Raw genomic sequence first — 18,653 nt, forward strand, 5'->3', positions numbered from 1 at the left:
CTAATGAATTTGTTGACGACTGGAAAGCTTCCTTTACCATTCGCCTTGTTCCTTCTTGCCTGTAGAATTCTTCAAGAAACTCTTCATAACGATAGTTACGATAGATCGGAGGATGTTCCTCATCAATCAAATCCTCCGCCGGACCAACGACAGCGTCCATATCCGGTGCGTAAAACATTGCCAGCGATACTCGTGGCAGGGTTTTGTTGGTTACAGCCCTGTCGTGCACACTCTTTGAACCTTCCGTTACTCATCACCGGCCTACATGCAAATTGCAAAAGGCAAAAATCATTAGCACTCGGATCGATCTGCTGTTTTCATGCTGCTATGATGCATTTAGTTCATGCCAGGGTTTAAGATTATAAAATAGAGTTCACTTCTTTTTATTATTATTAAAAATACTAAATAAAATAAATAAATGATCCAACAAAATTAAATTACGGTCTAAAACATATGCCACAATAATCTTCTCTAAATTAAAATAAAAAATAAAAAATTAGGGGGTAGTCGAGCACCCTAATGGGCATTGAGGGTTGTTCTACCACCCCCAAATGACCACCCCCAATAGCCAACCTTAGGGTGGCCGAACTATCTTATGGCCATTGAGGGTGGTTCAGCCACTCTGATCAAATGAGGGTGGCCAAAACTACTATAATTTGATCAAGGGGTGACTCGACTACTCCTGAATTTTTGTCATTTTATTTTATTATTTATTTATCTATTTGTAAATAATACTTATGTGACATATGGGACACATGACAATCGTTAATAGGTTTGACGTGGTAAAACGTTAAGTATTTGGATAATATCACTAATTACATTTATAAATTGTGATACACAACATTTTGTAATACTTTTATAAACCGAGAGAGCTATTTGATTTCGAGGCAAACCACATGTATTAAAAACCAATTAGTTAACCATAAACCTTATTTATATCATTAGGCCTAGAATACCCTATTGATTTGAAAATAATAATTGTAATAACACGAACAATAATATAACTTATAAATTGATGCATCGTAAGTTCAAAAGATGTAAGGACAAAATCTAGCTTGCATCGGTTGCAATGAATTGAAAGAGATAGAGAAGAGCATTCTTATTAGACTCATCAAAATAGTCGGTGAGTTAATTTGTCGAAATGGTCCAAAATGAGTTCTTAGTAGCCTCACCAATTTGATGAAAATAATAGTAAGCACTACTCACTCACCAAAACAATAAAAACTATTAAAAAAAAATTATCTCTTCCTTTATTTATTTATTTTTATTTCTCTCTCATGCATCATACAATCTCATTTTTTTAAAAAATTATTTAAATAGAATAGTAATAATGGATAGCTAAAATGATGAGGTTGCTAGGGATGCTTTAAAAAAGTAGATGACTAAAATTAGGAGTATAAAGCCGGCCGGTTATAACCAGTAACCAGTAATTGACAAACCAGCCCACCGGTTTAGTACTTGGTTGGAAATAATCGGTAACTGACCCTACCAGAGCGGTTATCGGTTTTAGAAAATATTAAAACCAATTATAACCGATATATATATATATATATATATATATAAATGTATTTATTTATTTAAAAACTAAAATAATAAAATGTAGGGTTTTACACATTTACTTCCATTCCAGCTTAAGATAACATATTGCGCCAAAAACAGTTGATTTTTTTTAAGGTCTAAAAACCATCTAAATTAAACCCAAAAAGTAGGCCTAATACCTAAATTAAGCCCAAAAGATCCAATTTTTTTTTTAAAAAAATTTGGTTACTGGTCCAGATAATCGGGTACCAACCGGTAACCACTGGTTATTAAACAGCCAGTTAACCAGCTACCGGAGCCGATTGGAAATTTTAGCTAACCAGCTACCCCTGTTACGGTTATTGGTTTTAGCCAATAACCGGTAACCGTAATCGAGTTTTCATCCCTAGCTAAAATAAAAATGAATGTTCTAAAAGCATTATGAGTAGACTTACAAAAATAGTTTTTTACCTATTTTGATGAGCTAAATCACTAGAAACCACAAAAAACCCTCACCAAAATAGCCTTGCCAAAATGATTGATTTTTGTTTAGTGATTGAAAAGTACCCACCAATAGCCTCATATGCTTTGTTTGGGGAGTACTATTCACTCACCAAAAGAAAAATAAAAAATAAAAATTTCTATCTCTTTCTTCTTTTTCTTTTTTTTTTTTTTTTTTTTTTTTTTTTTTTTTAATTTCTTATCCTAACTTTTATTTATATTGATAGTATATGACATTTTTTGAAAAATATGATAATTAGAAGAAAAAAAATTCAAAATATGACTATTAAGATAAGATAAATATTCAAAAATATAATAATTTTATTAGTCAAAATTTTTAAAAATATGCTATTAGAATAAGAGAAGTATTCAAAAATATAACAGTAAGGAAAAGACAAACATTCGAAAATATAAATATTAAAAAAAGAATAATAAAATATGATGAGCCTACTACAAATGTGTTAATTAATTGACCTATGCAAGTATTACTTTTTCTGTAAGATTAGCAAAGGATCAGGTTACCTGAATCTGATCACCTAGATTGATGACAAATGCATCTGGAACAGGGTCAAAGGCGACCCAATTCCCATCTTTCAATACTTGGAGGCCAGTCACTCCCTCTGTTTGCCGGAGCACCTTTGGCGCCGTTAGATCAGTGTGAACAGCCAGTCCCAAGATCAGCTCAGGGTCCGGACATGGTGGATAAAAATTAGCTTGTGTGAGTAGTGTAGGCGTGTCGCCCATCCCTTTTCGCAGGCAATCTCTCTCCAGCCCAAGCCCTTGGGAAATCAAGCTCAAAAGCCTATTCATCAACCCACCGATCTCCTTTGCATACTCAGCAAAAGCCTCACTGAAAGCAGTCAAAATGCAAATATATATATAAAATATATGTAGAGTCTCTGTGTCAATGAAAATTGTGTCTAGTAGGCTAGTAGCAACAAGTTAAAGAAGAAATACCGGTACTTGGGTGGATTTTTTTGGCAAGATATGGGTGAAATCGTCTACTGGATGACAAGGATGAGAGAAGCATTCACTCCACATCCTGACTTTCTCTGGGCCTTCAACCTTGAGGTAATAGTTGAAAAGTTTCACTCGCTTGGTATGGTCTTCTGTGAAAAACTCTGCTCTTTCTTCCGGAGGCAGCTGGAAAAACTCGGTAATGGCGGTCATCGTTTTGTCGCATAACTCTTCAGGGACGCCGGGGTTGATGATTTGAAAGAAGCCGTATTCCTCACAAGCTCGTGATTTTTTCTGAACCAACTCGGATGGGCCACCGCCATTTTCATTGCCATCATGCATGGCTCAGGTCGATGACAGGAATTGAGGCCAAGGAGGAAATCTGCGCAAGTTGTGGTCTTTTGTCCTCTGGAAGGATGAAATTTGGCGAAAGTGAAAGAGGCATGTTGGCATTAGCCATTTGAAAGGATTTCATCTCCATGGATATTATTCGAGAAGCTGTTGATGATTCAGTGGAGATGATAGATAACACACTATATTTTGATTCGAGAAGCTCTTGATAATTCTTTTGTCGAGATCATAAGTCAATGGATCATAAAATATTCTATTAATATATGATTCATTTGCCTTATGGATTTCGAGGACATATGGATTTCGCATTTTTCACGCCACCATTACCGATTGGCGGTGAATAAACAATTCGCCACCAGATCGATCTGGTTGTATAGAGAAAACCCAAAGGCTTCTACATTTGTACAAGTTAAAACAGTCATTGGCGTTTATTTGATGGGTATCAATTTCTTGCATCACTATTTTGGGTTTGAAAGAGGACGTAGGCCGGAGTGAAGAAGAAGTGATCAGAGGCTGGTTGGTTTGGAGGATTTTTGAGATCGGGGGTTGATGCTGGTGTATGCAATTTTGGAGCTAAATAAGAAATTTTCTTTTTTATGGTTAAACAAACAAACCCTTTAGAGAGGAATTGGAAGGTGAAAATAAGTGTGAAAACTAGATTCACGTCTTTTGGAAATGGATTTTTACATTTAACGGAAAAAGAAAAAGAAAAGAAAAGTAAGAAACTTGTTCTTTGTGAATGCTACAGTTCTACTCAATATATAAGAATCAAAATAATTATTTTATCCATTATTTTAATACAAAAATATTTTTTCTTTCTTCTCTAAGCTCTTTACCATTTATTGGGGATTGTGTTGGATTTTTTGGGTAGGTAGGAATTTATATTTGCAAAGAAAGAATATTTAATTAATATAGGAAAAGATAAAAAAATCTGTTGTAGAATATATTTGGATAGGGAAGCATAAATTAGTTTTGTTTCTTAAATTTAAGGAAAATCAAATGGAAGCTGCTATGAATACTCTAAGAAAACGCTCTCTTCTCTCTCCTCTCGACAACTTCTACATGCTGCCATGGGAGCCTTTATGCCTCCCCCCATCCCCTCTCCTCCTTCCCTTCTCTTCCAGTGTTTTTCGCTTCTTTTGAGTCCTTCGCTGTGTCTTTTGCCTCTTTTGAGGTTCTATCCATCCATCATCTCTGACGATCTATTATTGGTCTTTTCAAAATCGTAGCCTCAATCCCTCCACTCTCGCCTTACCACCTCCTTTGCTCGGCTGCGACGTCTCATACCTCCAGATTCTCAGATTTGGCTTTTTTTTTAGTTAGATCTATCATTTTCAGTCAACTCTTCCCCCCAACGTGCTTTACCACCGTCATCATTGGCCTCTCTGCTCCATGTTGCTGCCTCCTACGCCCCTGTCGTTGCCTCACGAGGCTCCACCTTGTCATCTTTATTGTTGGTTATGCTGATTTTGGGTTTCGTGATTTATTTATGCCTTTTCTTTTCTTTTCTTTTTTTTTTTTTTTTTTTTTTTTTTTTTTTTCGTGAGTTTTGTGTATTTTTTGAGGGTCATGCCCCTATCTGCGTCCCTTGCACTAGGGGTTCGGGTAAGGCTGAAAGATCTCGCGACAGTCATGCCATTTTTCGCGCCTTGTCAAACCACCTTAAATGGTGGTCACTTTTCTTCATGTTAGTGTCAAGAATTCATATGGCGGCATAATTTATTTGATATTTCGATGCATTCACTTTTAATTTCTATTTAATCTTTGTTTTGGAGCTTATTGTTGGGTTATCCAACTCTTTTTTTTTTTTTTTGAAAGGTGCTTGTATTCTCATTAAAAAGGAGACAAAAGCCTCTCAGCCAATACAATATCAGAAATACAAGACGGATACGAGTCCATCCAAGTTTGGTTTTAATTCTGACTGACTGCAAACCTAGCAAGTTGGTGAGCTGCATTATTACAGCATCTCCTAACCGCACCCACTTTCCACATAGGGAACTCCATAGGAATCTTCCTAGTTTCTGCAATAATACTCCCCATTTTACTGAACTCTTCCTCCTCCCGATTAAGAGCCGAAACCACCTCGCTCGCATCACCCTCCAGGAAGATGGAGAAGAGGCCCAAAGCACGGCCAAGTTCTGCACCCAATTTAGCACCAATCGCCTCGGCAACCGACGGATCCAAAATGAACATTTGAACCGCACACTGAGCCGCGATTACTGCCCCGAAGTTGTTACGAGCAATGATACCCACCCCCATAATCTTCTTTCGCTTATCAACGGCAGCGTCCCAGTTCACCTTGACGGTATCAACGTTGGGGGGATTCCATGGGGAACTGGAAACTGGAGCTCGGCCACAAAGATTTGAAGGCAGGGTATGAACCTCCTTAAATTTCTGAAGGGATTCCTTCGCACCCACCAGCAAACAGATGGGGGGCGTGAACTTATTCTCAAAAACCCATTGATTCCTACGGAGCCATAATCTCTGGGCAATAATGGCTGTTAGCTCTAGATCCTCAATCTCCAACCTTTCATACAGTTTGCAAAAAATAGAGTGAAAATCAGTTGCATTAATGGCGCACTTTTGGATAACTCGGGGGCTTTCGGACCATACAGCACGAGCCGCATCACAGTTCCATAAGGAATGTCCAGTAGATTCCACTTCTCGGCCACACAAGGGACAGAACGGGTCAGTGACAATTTTCCTCCTATGTAAATTTTCTTTCGTAGGAAGAATATTATTACAAGCTCTCCATAGAAAAAGATGGATTACACGAGGCACTCTTAACTTCCAGATTATCTTCCAAATAGGACTTTGGTAAGGGCCAAGAGAGCTGCAACCATTCTGCCGGGCCTTCCTATCCAGCTCCAGATAGTAAGCACTTCGAACAGTGAATAAGCCATTTGCCGAATACGCCCAGATCTGCCTATCTTGCACAACGCCCGGACTGATAGCCAAGCTGCAGATTTTCTTAACAATATCGGCTGGGAAGATTTACTCAATAAGCGGTATGTTCCACCACTTACTGTCCTGGTCAATAATTTCGGCAACTTTTGAATCATTATTTAAGATTCGAACTGGAGATTGAATAGAATTTGAATGGGGAGAAAAAATCCAGCAATCTCCCCAGATGTTGATGTTAGTACCATCTCCCACCTTCCAGATTAGACCTTCCTGCAGGAGGGGTTTAGCCATCCACAAACTACGCCATATATAAGAAGGTTTAGAACCCAAGGAAGCCTCCAAAAAGGATTTCCCAGGAAAATACTTTTCCTTAAGCACCCTAGCAGCTAGAGAGCCTGTATTCTGGATTAAGCGCCACCCTTGTTTGGCAAGAAGGGCTAAATTAAAACTCTCCGGGTCCCGGAATCCTAAACCCCCTGAATTCTTGCTCCTCCCTAAACCTTTCCACGCCATCCAAACCATCCGATCAACATTATCCATATGCCCCCACCAGAATTTACTCATAAGCATATTTATATCACGGCAAAGGGAAATAGGAAGCCTAAATACGCTCATAGTATAGGTTGGGATGGCTTGAAGGACCGCTTTAATAAGAATCTCCTTCCCCGCGTGGGATAGGAATTTTTCTTTCCACCCATTCATTCGATTCCAAATATGACTTTTGATGTAGTTAAAAGTAGAGATTCTGGATCGACCAACAATAGCTAGTAACCCCAAATAGGATTCATAACACTGGATAGGGTTCAGCCCTGTTTCCTGCAAGATGGGAATCCTCTCCTCCTCCTCCTTAGTGTTTTTGCTGAAGAAAATAGAAGTCTTCTCCATATTTACTCTCTGTCCAGAAGCCCTCTCATAAACATCCAAAATATCCTTCATTTGGCTCCATTCATCTAAGTTAGCCCTCCCAAACAGAATGCTATCATCAGCGAAAAGGAGATGATTAATTCTCGTCCCAACCCTGCAGCATGGTTCAGCATCCTACTTAAGGCTTCGGCACACATAATAAATAGATAGGGGGAAAGGGGGTCTCCCTGACGGATACCTCTGGAGGGTACAATATGACCATGGGGAAGGCCATTAATGAGAACAGTATATGAAACTGTTCGAACGCAGGTCATGATCAGTTGAACCCATCTCTCAGCAAATCCGAGCTTCCTCATCACAGCCTCCAAAAACCCCCACTCTAAACTGTCATACGCCTTGCTCATATCGAGCTTAAGAGCCATGAACCCTTTTCTACCCTTTAGTCGAGATGCCATGGTATAGAGAGTTTCAAAAACTACAATAATATTATCAGTTATCAATCGGCCCGGAATAAACGCACTTTGCTCCAGAGAAATAACTTGCGGCAAAACAAGCTTCAATCTATTAGCAAGCACTTTGGAGATCAATTTATAAACCACATTACACAGACTTATAGGCCGATAATCCTTGACCGATTCCGGAGATGGAATCTTTGGGATAAGACATATGTTAGTAGCATTTATGGACGCATCAAAGGGTCCCCCATTAAGAAAAGACAGAACTGCCTCTGACACCTTCTTACCCACAAAACACCAAGCTTTTTGAAAGAAACCCACAGAAAAACCATCTGGACCCGATGATTTCAATGGATGCATCTGGGAAAGTGCCATACCCACCTCCTCCACCGTAAAAGGCCTCAACAAAGATGAATTCATCTCTTCCGAAAGTCGAGACTCCATATTTTCCAAGCATTGGGAAATATCAGCAGCACAATTAGAGGTGAAGATATCTCCAAAGTAATCAACAAAAGCTCTACCAATCTCCTTTTGTCTCCTCCACGTTCTTCCATGTTCATCAGTGATAGACCGGATAGAATTTATCTTTCTTCTATGATTTGCCCAAGCATGGAAAAACTTAGTATTTCTGTCTCCTTGGCAATACCAATTCTGTTTAGCTCTCTGTTTCCATTTGATATCCTCCCTTTCCAGTATATCATCAATATCCTTTTGGATCTGCTTGATATCCTCAATTTGGTTCGGGCTGTTGTTTCCTTGCAATTCCAAAAGTCTCCTACTCTTCTGTTTCAGCATTTCTGCATCTCTTCCAAATTTTGCTTTACTCCAACGTGTAAGATCTCTTTGGCAAGCTAAGAGACGGGCCTGGATTTCCTTCAACTGATTAGACTCCAAAACCTCCTGCTCCCAAGCTGCTTTAGAGATGTCATTGCATTCAGGATCCAGCTGCCATTTGGCTTCAAACTTGAAAGCCCGACGAGAAGGCCCAGTCTCATAGGGCACATCATTGAACAAAATAAGGATCGGATTGTGGTCCAAACAAATAGCTTCCAAAACTTGAACCCTCACATAATTGAATCTGGAACACCATTCCGTATTAGCAACCGCTCTGTCAAACCTTTCCTGTGTAAAGCTATCATCTCTCTTGTTATTGCACCAAGTATATCGAGGCCCAGAGAAGCCTAGGTCACTTAGATCACAATCTTCTAGCGCCCTCCTGAATTGGTTAATCTGAGAGATACGTCTTAATGCTGCACCCTGCTTCTCCGTTTGATCAAGAATCTCGTTAAAGTCCCCTGCACACAACCAGGCTAAAGGCTGAAAAGTCTTGAGGAATCTCAATAGTTCCCATGATTCCCATCGTCTAGCAGTATTGGGAAATCCATAGAAGCCAATAAACTTCCATCCTGGGCTTCCATCTTCATTTCGTATGATAGCATTTATATGCTGACGGGAGTAATTAAAGATCTCCAGAAAAGAGTTTTCCTTCCATAATAATGCTAAGCCCCCACTTCTGCCAATTGGGTTGACCACAAAAAGCCCTTCAAAGCCCAGTTTACATCTAATTTTCTCCATGGTATTACCTCTACACAGAGTTTCAATAAGGAAAACAACATTGGGTTTCTTCTCTTTCACCAAATGGTGAAGAACTCGAACTGTTCGGGGGTTCCCAAGCCCCCGACAGTTCCAACATAAAAGACTCATGGCGACAGGCGGGGCTGAGAATCAGCCACTGCCTTTTCAACATGGAACAATAACTCACCTCCAGAATGGCTCTTTTTTGGATGATGCTCCTGATTCTCTGAATGAATCCACTCCACATCTTCAGCCTTCCTCTTTCGATCAGTTTCACCAGTATTGACACTTGTAATATCCCTAGTCTTTCTCTTCCACTTTCGAGCCTTACTCGGGATCTTCAAGATCTCCTCTACTGACTCCTGAGAAATCTCATGGTCAACGTTCTGTTCGTGTTTAAGACTAGGAGAGGCTGATACCGTGGAACAAATTCCATGTTCTGTACAAGTTACTTGGACAGACGACACCTCCTGCTGGGGCCCATGACTATTCACTACCACATTGGTATTACGTATCATCTTTCCTGCCACCTGGTCATCTTTTATTATCATTTTATTCATCAACGTGGCTCCCCTTCTATCGAAACTATCTTCAACACTTGGCTCAATACAGATAGACTCCTTTAGCGCCCCACAGATTTCCGTGTCATTCTGGTTATTAACCTCTGTATCATTTCTGGTCAACGGCTTCTCTCTCTGATTTTCTTCACCTTTCCTACTGTCAGCCGCATTTTCTCCTTCCAAATCCCCCACTGAATCTTTCTCATTAATGCCACTTGTCCCGCCCATATTCTCATCACTCTCCATGAAATCGGACGTACACAGTACAACTATCTTTCCAGCTGGTCCGTCCGGAGCTCTTCCAGTTGGGGCTTCTCGGCGTCTCTCGCCCCCGAACTGCTTCACGGAAAAACCACCCGGGATTCTATCGCCCCCTCTAGCATCCATAGTATTTGTGTTCCAGTAAACCTTGGAATCAGCCGGAGAATGTCCCAGAGTAATACCTTCCAACGCTCTTGATTCCTGTTCAGCCAGCACCTGCTTCCCTGGATTATGATCAGATTGTCGAACTGTCGATGATCCTTCCTTCCTGAAACGCAAGTCATCCGCCCGAAGCCAAACCCCCCAGGACTTAGCCGAAACATCCTCATTGATCCGGAAGCTGGACTTACTGGGACAAGCTTTATCCGCATGGTAAATCCTCCCACAGTGATAACAAAACTGCGGGAGTTTTTCATATTTGAGCGAGACCCAAATGGATTTACCATTCAGGACAATTGCCCGACCCCTTTCAAGTGGTTTTGTGATATCAATAGAAACTCTTATTCCCAAACATCTACCCCATCTCACACCATCGCTAGTAACATCTATATCCTCCACAGTTCCAATGGATCGGCCTATACGAAGCCCTACCTCCCGATTCATACACGTGAGAGGCATATCATGTAACTGTACCCAAAAAAACGCTTTTGAAAAGTCCATATGCGAGGGTGGTATATCTTCATCAATCTCCTTTAGGACCAACAAGGTGCGATCAAAGAGCCAAGGTCGGCCCTCGAGAACTCGTCGTTTGTCTTCCCTGTTAGAAAACTCTAACAGCCATAAATTATCTTGTATTTCCTTGAAAGCCACTGCTTCAACGGTTTTCCACAGCCTCGACATTAATGTCTTGAAAGCTTCCTTCTGGATACGCCGATCCGACATCAACCTTCCCAGCAAACACCTTTCACTTCTTCCTCGAAGATCTGCAGTATCAGACTCAGTGATTGTTATCTCTTTCCTTTCACCTTCTGAAAGCTTCATCCCCTCACTCATACTTTCAATAAGACCTTCCATCCCAGAGTAGGAAGGAGAAAAAAACTAGGACAAAAACACCAAAATAAAACTCAACACACTGCAAGAAACAGTGACTGAAAAACTCCCAAGCGTGGAGAAAACGCCGGGAGACTCACACTCTCACTCCTAGGAGTTTCCAAGACAAGGACAGACCTAGGGGAGGACTCGTCTTCGACTGCTATCCAACTCTTCTTTGTTGTTCTTAGTTGTAATTTTTCCTTGATATACTTAAAAAACAAATAAAAAATAAAATAAAAGAGATTGGTAAGGCCCATAAGTTCGTGGGCCGTCCAAATGAAGCAAGGGATGGGCTCAGTACGTATGGAACCTGTTACGACTTAGATTTCACGAATATGATCGATATGGGTCAATTGAGTGTTCTTCTGGATACGCCGATCCGACATCAACCTTCCCAGCAAACACCTTTCACTTCTTCCTCGAAGATCTGCAGTATCAGACTCAGTAATTGTTATCTCTTTTCTTTCACCTTCTGAAAGCTTCATCCCCTCACTCATACTTTCAATAAGACCTTCCATCCCAGAGTAGGAAGGAGAAAAAAACTAGGACAAAAACACCAAAATAAAACTCAACACACTGCAAGAAACAGTGACTGAAAAACTCCCAAGCGTGGAGAAAACGTCGGGAGACTCACACTCTCACTCCTAGGAGTTTCCAAGACAAGGACAGACCTAGGGGAGGACTCGTCTTCGACAGCTATCCAACTCTTCTTTGTTGTTCTTAGTTGTAATTTTTCCTTGATGTACTTAAAAAACAAATAAAAAATAAAATAAAAGAGATTGGTAAGGCCCATAAGTTCGTGGGCCGTCCAAATGAAGCAAGGGATGGGCTCAGTACGTATGGAACCTGTTACGACTTAGATTTCACGAATATGATCGATATGGGTCAATTGAGTGTTAATTCGAGGATGTATGTTTACTTTTTCCAAAAATTTGAGTATATAAAAAATAATGCATGTAATTACTTAATGCTCTTCTAACATCACCAACTTTGAATTTTGAAATAAACTTTTGTGTGATAGAAATGCTCATGAAGATGCAACAAGACGATTCAAAAAGGAAAGGTTTCGGCTTAAATGCCAACGAAAACGATGGTAATGGCGGCTTCATGGGACAATAACCAAACAAGGCAAAGGGTGTTTCCTAATTTGACAACTGGAAAGCTTCCTTTGCCATTCGCCTTGTTCCTTCTTGCCTGTAGAATTCTTCGAGAAACTCTGCGTAACGATAGTTACGATAGGTTGGAGGATGTTCCTCATCGATCAAATCCTCTATCGGACCGATGACAGCGTCCATATCTGGTGCATAAAACACTGCCAGTGACACTCGCGGCTGGCTTTTGTTGGTTACAGCCCGGTGATGCACACTCTTAAACCTTCCATTACTCATCACCTACATGGAAAGGACAAAAATCATTAGTATAATTCGGTTTAGGCCAAGAGAGTAGCCCATTGATTGTGATAATAATAATAACAAAAACAACAATATATTGCCCTATCAATTACTACTTTTCGTGTGAGAGAAGCAAGGGTCAGGTTACCTGAATCTGATCACCCAGATTGATGACAAATGCATTTGGAACGGAATCAACGGCGACCCAATTCCCATCTTTGATTACTTGGAGGCCACTCACTCCTTCTGCTTGCCGGAGAACCGTTACCGCCCCTAGATCAGTGTGAACAGCCAGTCACAAGGTCAGCTCAGGGTCCGGACACGGTGGATAAAAATTAGATTGTGCATTTAGTCTAGGCGTGTCGCCCAGCCTTTTCCGCAGGCAATCTTTCTCCAGCCCAAGCCCTTGGGAAATCAAGCTCAAAAGTCTATTCATCAACCCACCGATCTCCTTTGCATACTCGGCAAAAGCCTCACTGAAGCAGTCAAAATCCAAATATATATGTGACATCGAACCGAATTTATATAGAGTCTCTGTGTCAATGAAAATAGTGTCCAGTAGCCACAGTTAAAAGAAGTGTTAAATCACTACTTGTCCCAAAAGCTTAAGCTGATAGGAAGAAGTAAATTTAATCACTTAATCAATACTTTAACACTCCCCCTCACGTGTGGGCTCGGACTTCCTTTTAATAGGTGAGGCCCAACACGTGGAATATTTAATTGAAATAGGAGGTAAATGACCGAGTCAAGGTTCGAACTTAGGACCTTTGGCTCTGATACCATGTTAAATCACCACTTGTCCCAAAAGCTTAAGCTGATAGGAAGAAGTAAATTTAATCACTTAATCAATACTTTAACAAGAAGGAATACCGGTACTTGGGTGGATTTTTTGGCAAGACATGGGTGAAATCTTCTACTGGATGCCAAGGATGATAGAAGGTTTCACTCCACATCCTGACCTTCTCTTGGCCTTCAACCTTGAGGTAATAGTTGAATAGTTTTACTCGCTTCCTATGGTCTTCTGTGAAAAACTCTGATCTTTCTTCCGGAGGCAGCTGGAAAAACTCTGTAATTGCGGTCATCGTTTTGTCACATAACTCTTCAGGGACGCCGTGGTTGATGATTTGAAAGAAGCCGTATTCCTCACAAGCTTGTGATATTTTCTGAACCAACCCGGATGGGCCACCGCCATTTTCATTGCCATCATCGCTCAGGTCGATGACAGGAATTGAGGCCAAGGAGGATATCTGCGCAAGTTGTGGTCTTTTGTCCTCTGGAAGGACGAAATTTGGCGAAAGTGAAAGAGGCTTGGTGGCATTAGCCATTTGAAAGGATTTCATCTCCATAAAGATTATTCGAGAAGCTCTCAATGATTCAATATATAGAGAGATATATAGGATACATTTGTGGTAAAGGTTTGAGAAGTTCTTTTATATATATATATATTTGCCTTTGGGGGAAAACAAACAAGGTAGCTCCTTTCCTCTTCGTTTGACGCACAGATAAAACAAGGTTAGCTACCCTTCTTTTCTTCCCAATCACCTTTTCTCGCGTTGACCAACAAATACTTGGATTTGGCTTGCCTCCAGTAAAGGGCAAACAGGAGATCTCCTTCACAGCTTCTCTCAAAAAAAAAAAAAAAATCATTCTCTTATTTGGGTTTCACTCACCGATTTATTTATTTAAACCACCTAGTTTCAATTTTAATAGACCCAAAAATAGGAAAGTTTACTTGAAATTTGTAACATTCAATTTACATAATCATTCCACTGTGAAGCATGTTCTGAAAACAGAAGGGGGATGAGAAAATCTCCAAAATCTTGTGATTAATATTTAATGAGAAAAAAAAAATCTTATTAATAAAAAAGAGGTTTGGATAGCTCTTAAAAGATTAATGAGTTTTTGAGGCTACATTAAGTTCAGTTCCCCATAGATTCAAAAAAAAAAAAAAAAAAAAAAAGTTCCCCATAATCTACAGGTCGGTCACAAAACTAATAGCGTTAATGCGGTGAAGGTAGATCCTATGTAATGAAAGTGAAAGATAATGCGGTCAAGGTTGATCCGAGAAATCTAGTTTTTTTTTTTTTTTAAAATGGTAATTTGAAATGCATTCAAGTTTGGTGCAATGACTCTTTAAACCTCGATATAACTGTACAAATGAACGGTTATTAATTGCTCATAACCACTAACTACATAAGTGGACGTTAACTTTTTTCAACTAAACGTTCATTACCGGGGGTAAAAAACCACAACCCGTTGGTCTTCACAAGACCCGACGCTTCAACGTGTTCTTTTTTTTTTTTTTTTTTTTTTTGAATTTATAGGAGTAATTTTGTCTAATTAAAAAAATTGTGGTCATTTTTATCTTTTTCCATAACAAAAAGAGTAAATTGCAATTTTCATGTAGTTTTAGGGGAATATAAACACTGATTGAATTGAAAGTTTGGGGACAAATTGCAAATTGCATGGTAATTCGAGAGATTTGTACTTTTTTTTTTTTTAAAAAAAAAAAAAAAAAAGGTTGTCATTTTTTATCTTGTAGAGAATATTTTTGTCATTTTTGGACGTAGAAAGAAGAGATTGCAACTATAAGGAGACATTGCAAAAATTAAAATATTAGAAAGACATTACCAAAAAAAAAAAAATGGTGATTAGAGGAAGGGTAAATTTAATTAACCCTTTAAAATAAGGGAGATCTCCTCCTATCCAAGCGGAATCCGAAATATTTACAGCTACAAATATTTTGACACAGACAATTCTGAAAAAGGCAGGTGAAGGAGATAATAGAATCACAATTGTTGATCCAACCAAGGGTCTCTCTTACCTTTTCCCCCTCCCACACTTTGTGAAACCCCAGAAACCAAGCTATTCATCAAGGAGGTTCCCCATTCCAGCCAACTGGGCTGAGCTTGTTGCTTGTTTACTTCAAGCACGCTCCTCTGTTGCTCCTCTGCCTTGATATCCTCCCACCTCTTTGCCATGAACTCCTTCACAGCTTCAACCCCTTTATTCACAATCTCCACTGGGGGAATAACAAGCGGGTTCTGGTCCAGGTTGAGCTTGCATAGATTCTTGAGCTGACCGAATGTGTCTGGAAGAGCTCGGATTTGGTTGTTGCTTATGTCAAGCTCCCTGAGGTTCATTAGATCGCCAATTGTTTCAGGAAGCTCTGTCAAATCGCTAAAATTACTGCTGAGGTTCAGGACCTCAAGATTTGTCAATCGCCCAATGGCGTGTGGCAGGCCACGCAGCTCATTGAAATGAACATCTACATATCTCAACGACCTCATTTCACACAGTGATGCTGGAAGACAATGGATTCTATTCAGGTGGATTGAGAGCCTCTCAAGATTGACAAGTCCATACCCAATATTTGTTGGCAAACACATCAGGTTGTTAAAGCTCGCATCCAACTCCACCAGTGAACTAAAAAGGAAGTAGAAGTAGAACCAAATTCATTAACAAAGGACAAACACAAAGTGAAACACTAACGCAATGTATTCACCTGCAGCGAGAAATTGTTCCAGGAAGGGCATTTATCTTGTTTCCTGACACGTTGAGGACCCTGAGGTTAAGCAACAGTCCAATAGAGTCTGGCAGGGACACCAAAAGATTGGAAGAAACATCAAACACCTCCAGTTTCTGTAGTCCTGCTATTGAATCAGGAAGGACCTGTTTCCCAACAAGAATAAAAGCAGAGACACTCAGGAAAAATATAACTCAAAAAATCACCGACTAACAAGGGTCTGTTCCCATGTCCTGCTTCAGAGAACTATTATTTTGTTGAGTTATGGTCTAATTTATCTTAAACTACAGATGACAACATGTAATCTATGAATTGATGGGTCATTAAAAGGGTTCATATATGATTAGCTAAACGCAGTTTGTAATTAGAGCATAGCAATATCCATGAAGAACCGAGTTGACTACTCCTAAAAACCGAGTTGAAGTAACTGAAATTGAATATTTGGCTCCGTGTATTTCGGCATAAAATGTTCTCCTTTTGTCCTTTGACACGTATTATGATTTTTTATATTTTTAATCAATCATATTAATGTATAAAAATTAATTTTTACTCATAATATAAAAATATAAAGATAGAATAATTTAAAAGATTAACCTAATAATTTGAGTTTCGCCTATGGTCCAGAGGAGGCTCATTGGTGGTGTGGCAGTGGTCAACGGTGGCATAGTGGTGGTTCAACGGTGGTATGAGGGCAGCTCAATGTTGGTCCAACGTTGTGCGGGGTGGCTCGGTGATTTGAAAAAGAAAAATCCAAACTCGAAAAATGGTATACAAAATTTAAAAATAAAAACAAAGTTTCTTTTTTTCTTTCTTTTTTGTCAAATCAAAAAATATTTTCGGTATGCCGAGACAAATGGAACCTAAATTACATTATGCAAATAATTTAACGTCCATAATATTACAAAATCGCTTTTAATGGCTTAATTGATCCAAAATTAGTACTAACCTCTAGCTGATTATGGGAGAGATTGAGCACGAGCAGAGCATGAAGCTTCCCAAACGCCTCAGGAAGAAACCTCAGCTGACGCCCACAAAGCTCAACCCTCTCCACAACCCCACTCTCTGCCTCCTTCAATATCCCAACAACCTCCTCCTCCTCCAACTCCCCCACAATCGACCTATAAATCTCAACCAACCTGTGCTCTGCTTCTCTCAACTGTTTCTCATATTCCTCGTGCATCTCTTCCAACCTCAACACCGCCTTATATATCTGCGCCTCTGTCTCTGTCTCTGCCACTTGCTCCTTGCCCTTCTGTACCCTATCAACAACTACACCGTCAACCACAGCGATTGCTTTGTTTTGTCGGAGGGTGTTGGCTTTGATTTCGGCGAGCTTGTCTCGGGCTACTGCGACAGCGGAGGGGTCAGGGCGTTGGCCGAGGTTTGGGAGCAGCGGCTGCCTCTGGCTCTGGGTGAGGTCGGGGATGCCTTGGGCCAGTGAGGCTAGGACTTTGGGGTGGTTGAGATACGGCAGCTGGGTCAGCAGAGTTTCTTGGAGGTGTGGCGGGAGTGGTGGATGAGAAGTGGGGTTGAGTTGGGATAGGACGTAGGCAAGAATTGGGAATTCTTTGGGGTTTGGATCCATGAAAATGACCAAGTGTTGGAGCAGTGAGCTACGGAGACGGAGAAGATGGAGATGATTATGAGAATGAACAAGAATGAGAGAGGAGGAGGGAAGATATAGATGGTTTAGAAACTAGAAGGTGCTACGGGAATGCAGTGGGCCAAGGACTTGTATTATATTAAGCCCTTGCCCCTTGTTTCTATTTGATACGACTTGAGAGTGAGGAACACGTAGAACTGGTATATAGATTAAATTAGTGGATTTGACTTTTGAGTTCGGGTGCAATAATATGTTTCTATTCTTATATAGATTTCTTAAATTTTGTAATTTGAGAATTTATAAATTTTTTTTGAAATTGAAAGGGATTCTGATCCATTTTGATAATGTCAGGGATCATCATTTTTTATTCTCAAAGTTGATATGACCTTTAAAATCATTATTAGATCAAAATCTAATAGTGATCTATGATCCATCCTAAATGTAATGGTAATTTTAAAAATCACATCAACTTTGAGAAAAAAATAAAGAAAGAATAAAAAATTAAAAAAAAAAAAAATCTCTAACGTTTAACAAATACTCACATACAATAAATTTTATTTGGATAATTCATTTAAAATGAACAATTTAAATTACAACACAAATTTCCTACAAATTAATTTGTAGAAAACTCATACAAACTAGCCTTTAAAAGCGAAATGTATCTTTTAAGCTATTAAAAAAAGCATACGATAAGTACATGCAATTAAAAAAATTTGGTTAGTAGTCCTTTAAATGATAACAGCAAGAAAAACAAAAGAAATAAGAGATTGTTGGGAGACTAAATCACCTCTTTTTTTGGCCACATGATTATTGCAGCCACCCTACAAGAAATGGTTTGGCTCAACCATCTATTAATCAAAGAGGGTTATTCGGCCACTCCAAACCAGTAGTTGGTAGGGCCAACTCACGAGTGGCTGAATCATCCCCTCCGGGGACCAAGGTGCACTAATGTTCTAGGAGATTGACGTGGCATCATTACGAGTTTGACCGGTTGTTTTGATTTCTTTTATATGGTTACTTTTTCTCGATCATTTACCCAGGCAAGCAAGCAACTGTAACGTCCAATATCATTGACGGGTTGTTTTGAAACCGTGGGTATTGATACTGTATTGCTTGGATATATATCTGCAACGACGGTCGATGTCCGACGAAGGA

General features: G+C 39.8%; 2 protein-coding genes and 2 pseudogenes across 2 annotated transcripts; all 4 read right to left on the reverse strand.

Annotated features, from left to right (window-relative positions):
* Positions 1–37: 37 nt before the first annotated feature.
* LOC133858755 (protein DOWNY MILDEW RESISTANCE 6-like) lies at positions 38–3,485 on the reverse strand (annotated as a pseudogene).
* Positions 3,486–5,238: 1,753 nt separating this feature from the next.
* Positions 5,239–9,254, reverse strand: LOC133858452 (uncharacterized). The gene is made up of 3 exons (XM_062293924.1): positions 7,334–9,254; positions 6,354–7,181; positions 5,239–6,311 (listed from the first exon to the last, which is right to left on the reverse strand). Exons 1-3 carry the CDS (start codon positions 9,252–9,254, stop codon positions 5,239–5,241), a joined length of 3,822 nt encoding a protein of 1,273 aa, XP_062149908.1.
* A 2,714-nt stretch (positions 9,255–11,968) lies between these two features.
* Positions 11,969–13,772, reverse strand: LOC133858700 (protein DMR6-LIKE OXYGENASE 2-like; annotated as a pseudogene).
* A 1,248-nt stretch (positions 13,773–15,020) lies between these two features.
* On the reverse strand, positions 15,021–17,605 carry LOC133866002 (plant intracellular Ras-group-related LRR protein 3). Its single transcript, XM_062302552.1, has 3 exons — positions 16,842–17,605; positions 15,875–16,041; positions 15,021–15,795 (listed from the first exon to the last, which is right to left on the reverse strand). Exons 1-3 carry the CDS (start codon positions 17,478–17,480, stop codon positions 15,159–15,161), a joined length of 1,443 nt encoding a protein of 480 aa, XP_062158536.1. The 5' UTR covers positions 17,481–17,605; the 3' UTR covers positions 15,021–15,158.
* Between the last annotated feature and the right edge of the window lie 1,048 nt (positions 17,606–18,653).

The sequence above is a fragment of the Alnus glutinosa genome, chromosome 1 (genome assembly GCF_958979055.1).
Source record: "Alnus glutinosa chromosome 1, dhAlnGlut1.1, whole genome shotgun sequence".
Lineage (NCBI taxonomy): Eukaryota > Viridiplantae > Streptophyta > Magnoliopsida > Fagales > Betulaceae > Alnus > Alnus glutinosa.

What these genes read in the sequence shown, in the direction of transcription:
- LOC133866002 (XM_062302552.1), bottom strand. Translation starts at nt 17,480, where the DNA reads ATGGATCCAAACCCCAAAGAATTCCCAATTCTTGCCTACGTCCTATCC. An exon ending in TCTCCCATAATCAGCTAGAG is followed by an intron (nt 16,042 to 16,841) that starts GTTAGTACTAAT and finishes GTTGGGAAACAG; the next exon opens with GTCCTTCCTGATTCAATAGC. An exon ending in GGAACAATTTCTCGCTGCAG is followed by an intron (nt 15,796 to 15,874) that starts GTGAATACATTG and finishes CTTCCTTTTTAG; the next exon opens with TTCACTGGTGGAGTTGGATG.
- LOC133858452 (XM_062293924.1), bottom strand. Translation starts at nt 9,254, where the DNA reads ATGAGTCTTTTATGTTGGAACTGTCGGGGGCTTGGGAACCCCCGAACA. An exon ending in TCATATTGTACCCTCCAGAG is followed by an intron (nt 7,182 to 7,333) that starts GTATCCGTCAGG and finishes GGGCTAACTTAG; the next exon opens with ATGAATGGAGCCAAATGAAG. An exon ending in CGAAATTATTGACCAGGACA is followed by an intron (nt 6,312 to 6,353) that starts GTAAGTGGTGGA and finishes AAATCTTCCCAG; the next exon opens with CCGATATTGTTAAGAAAATC.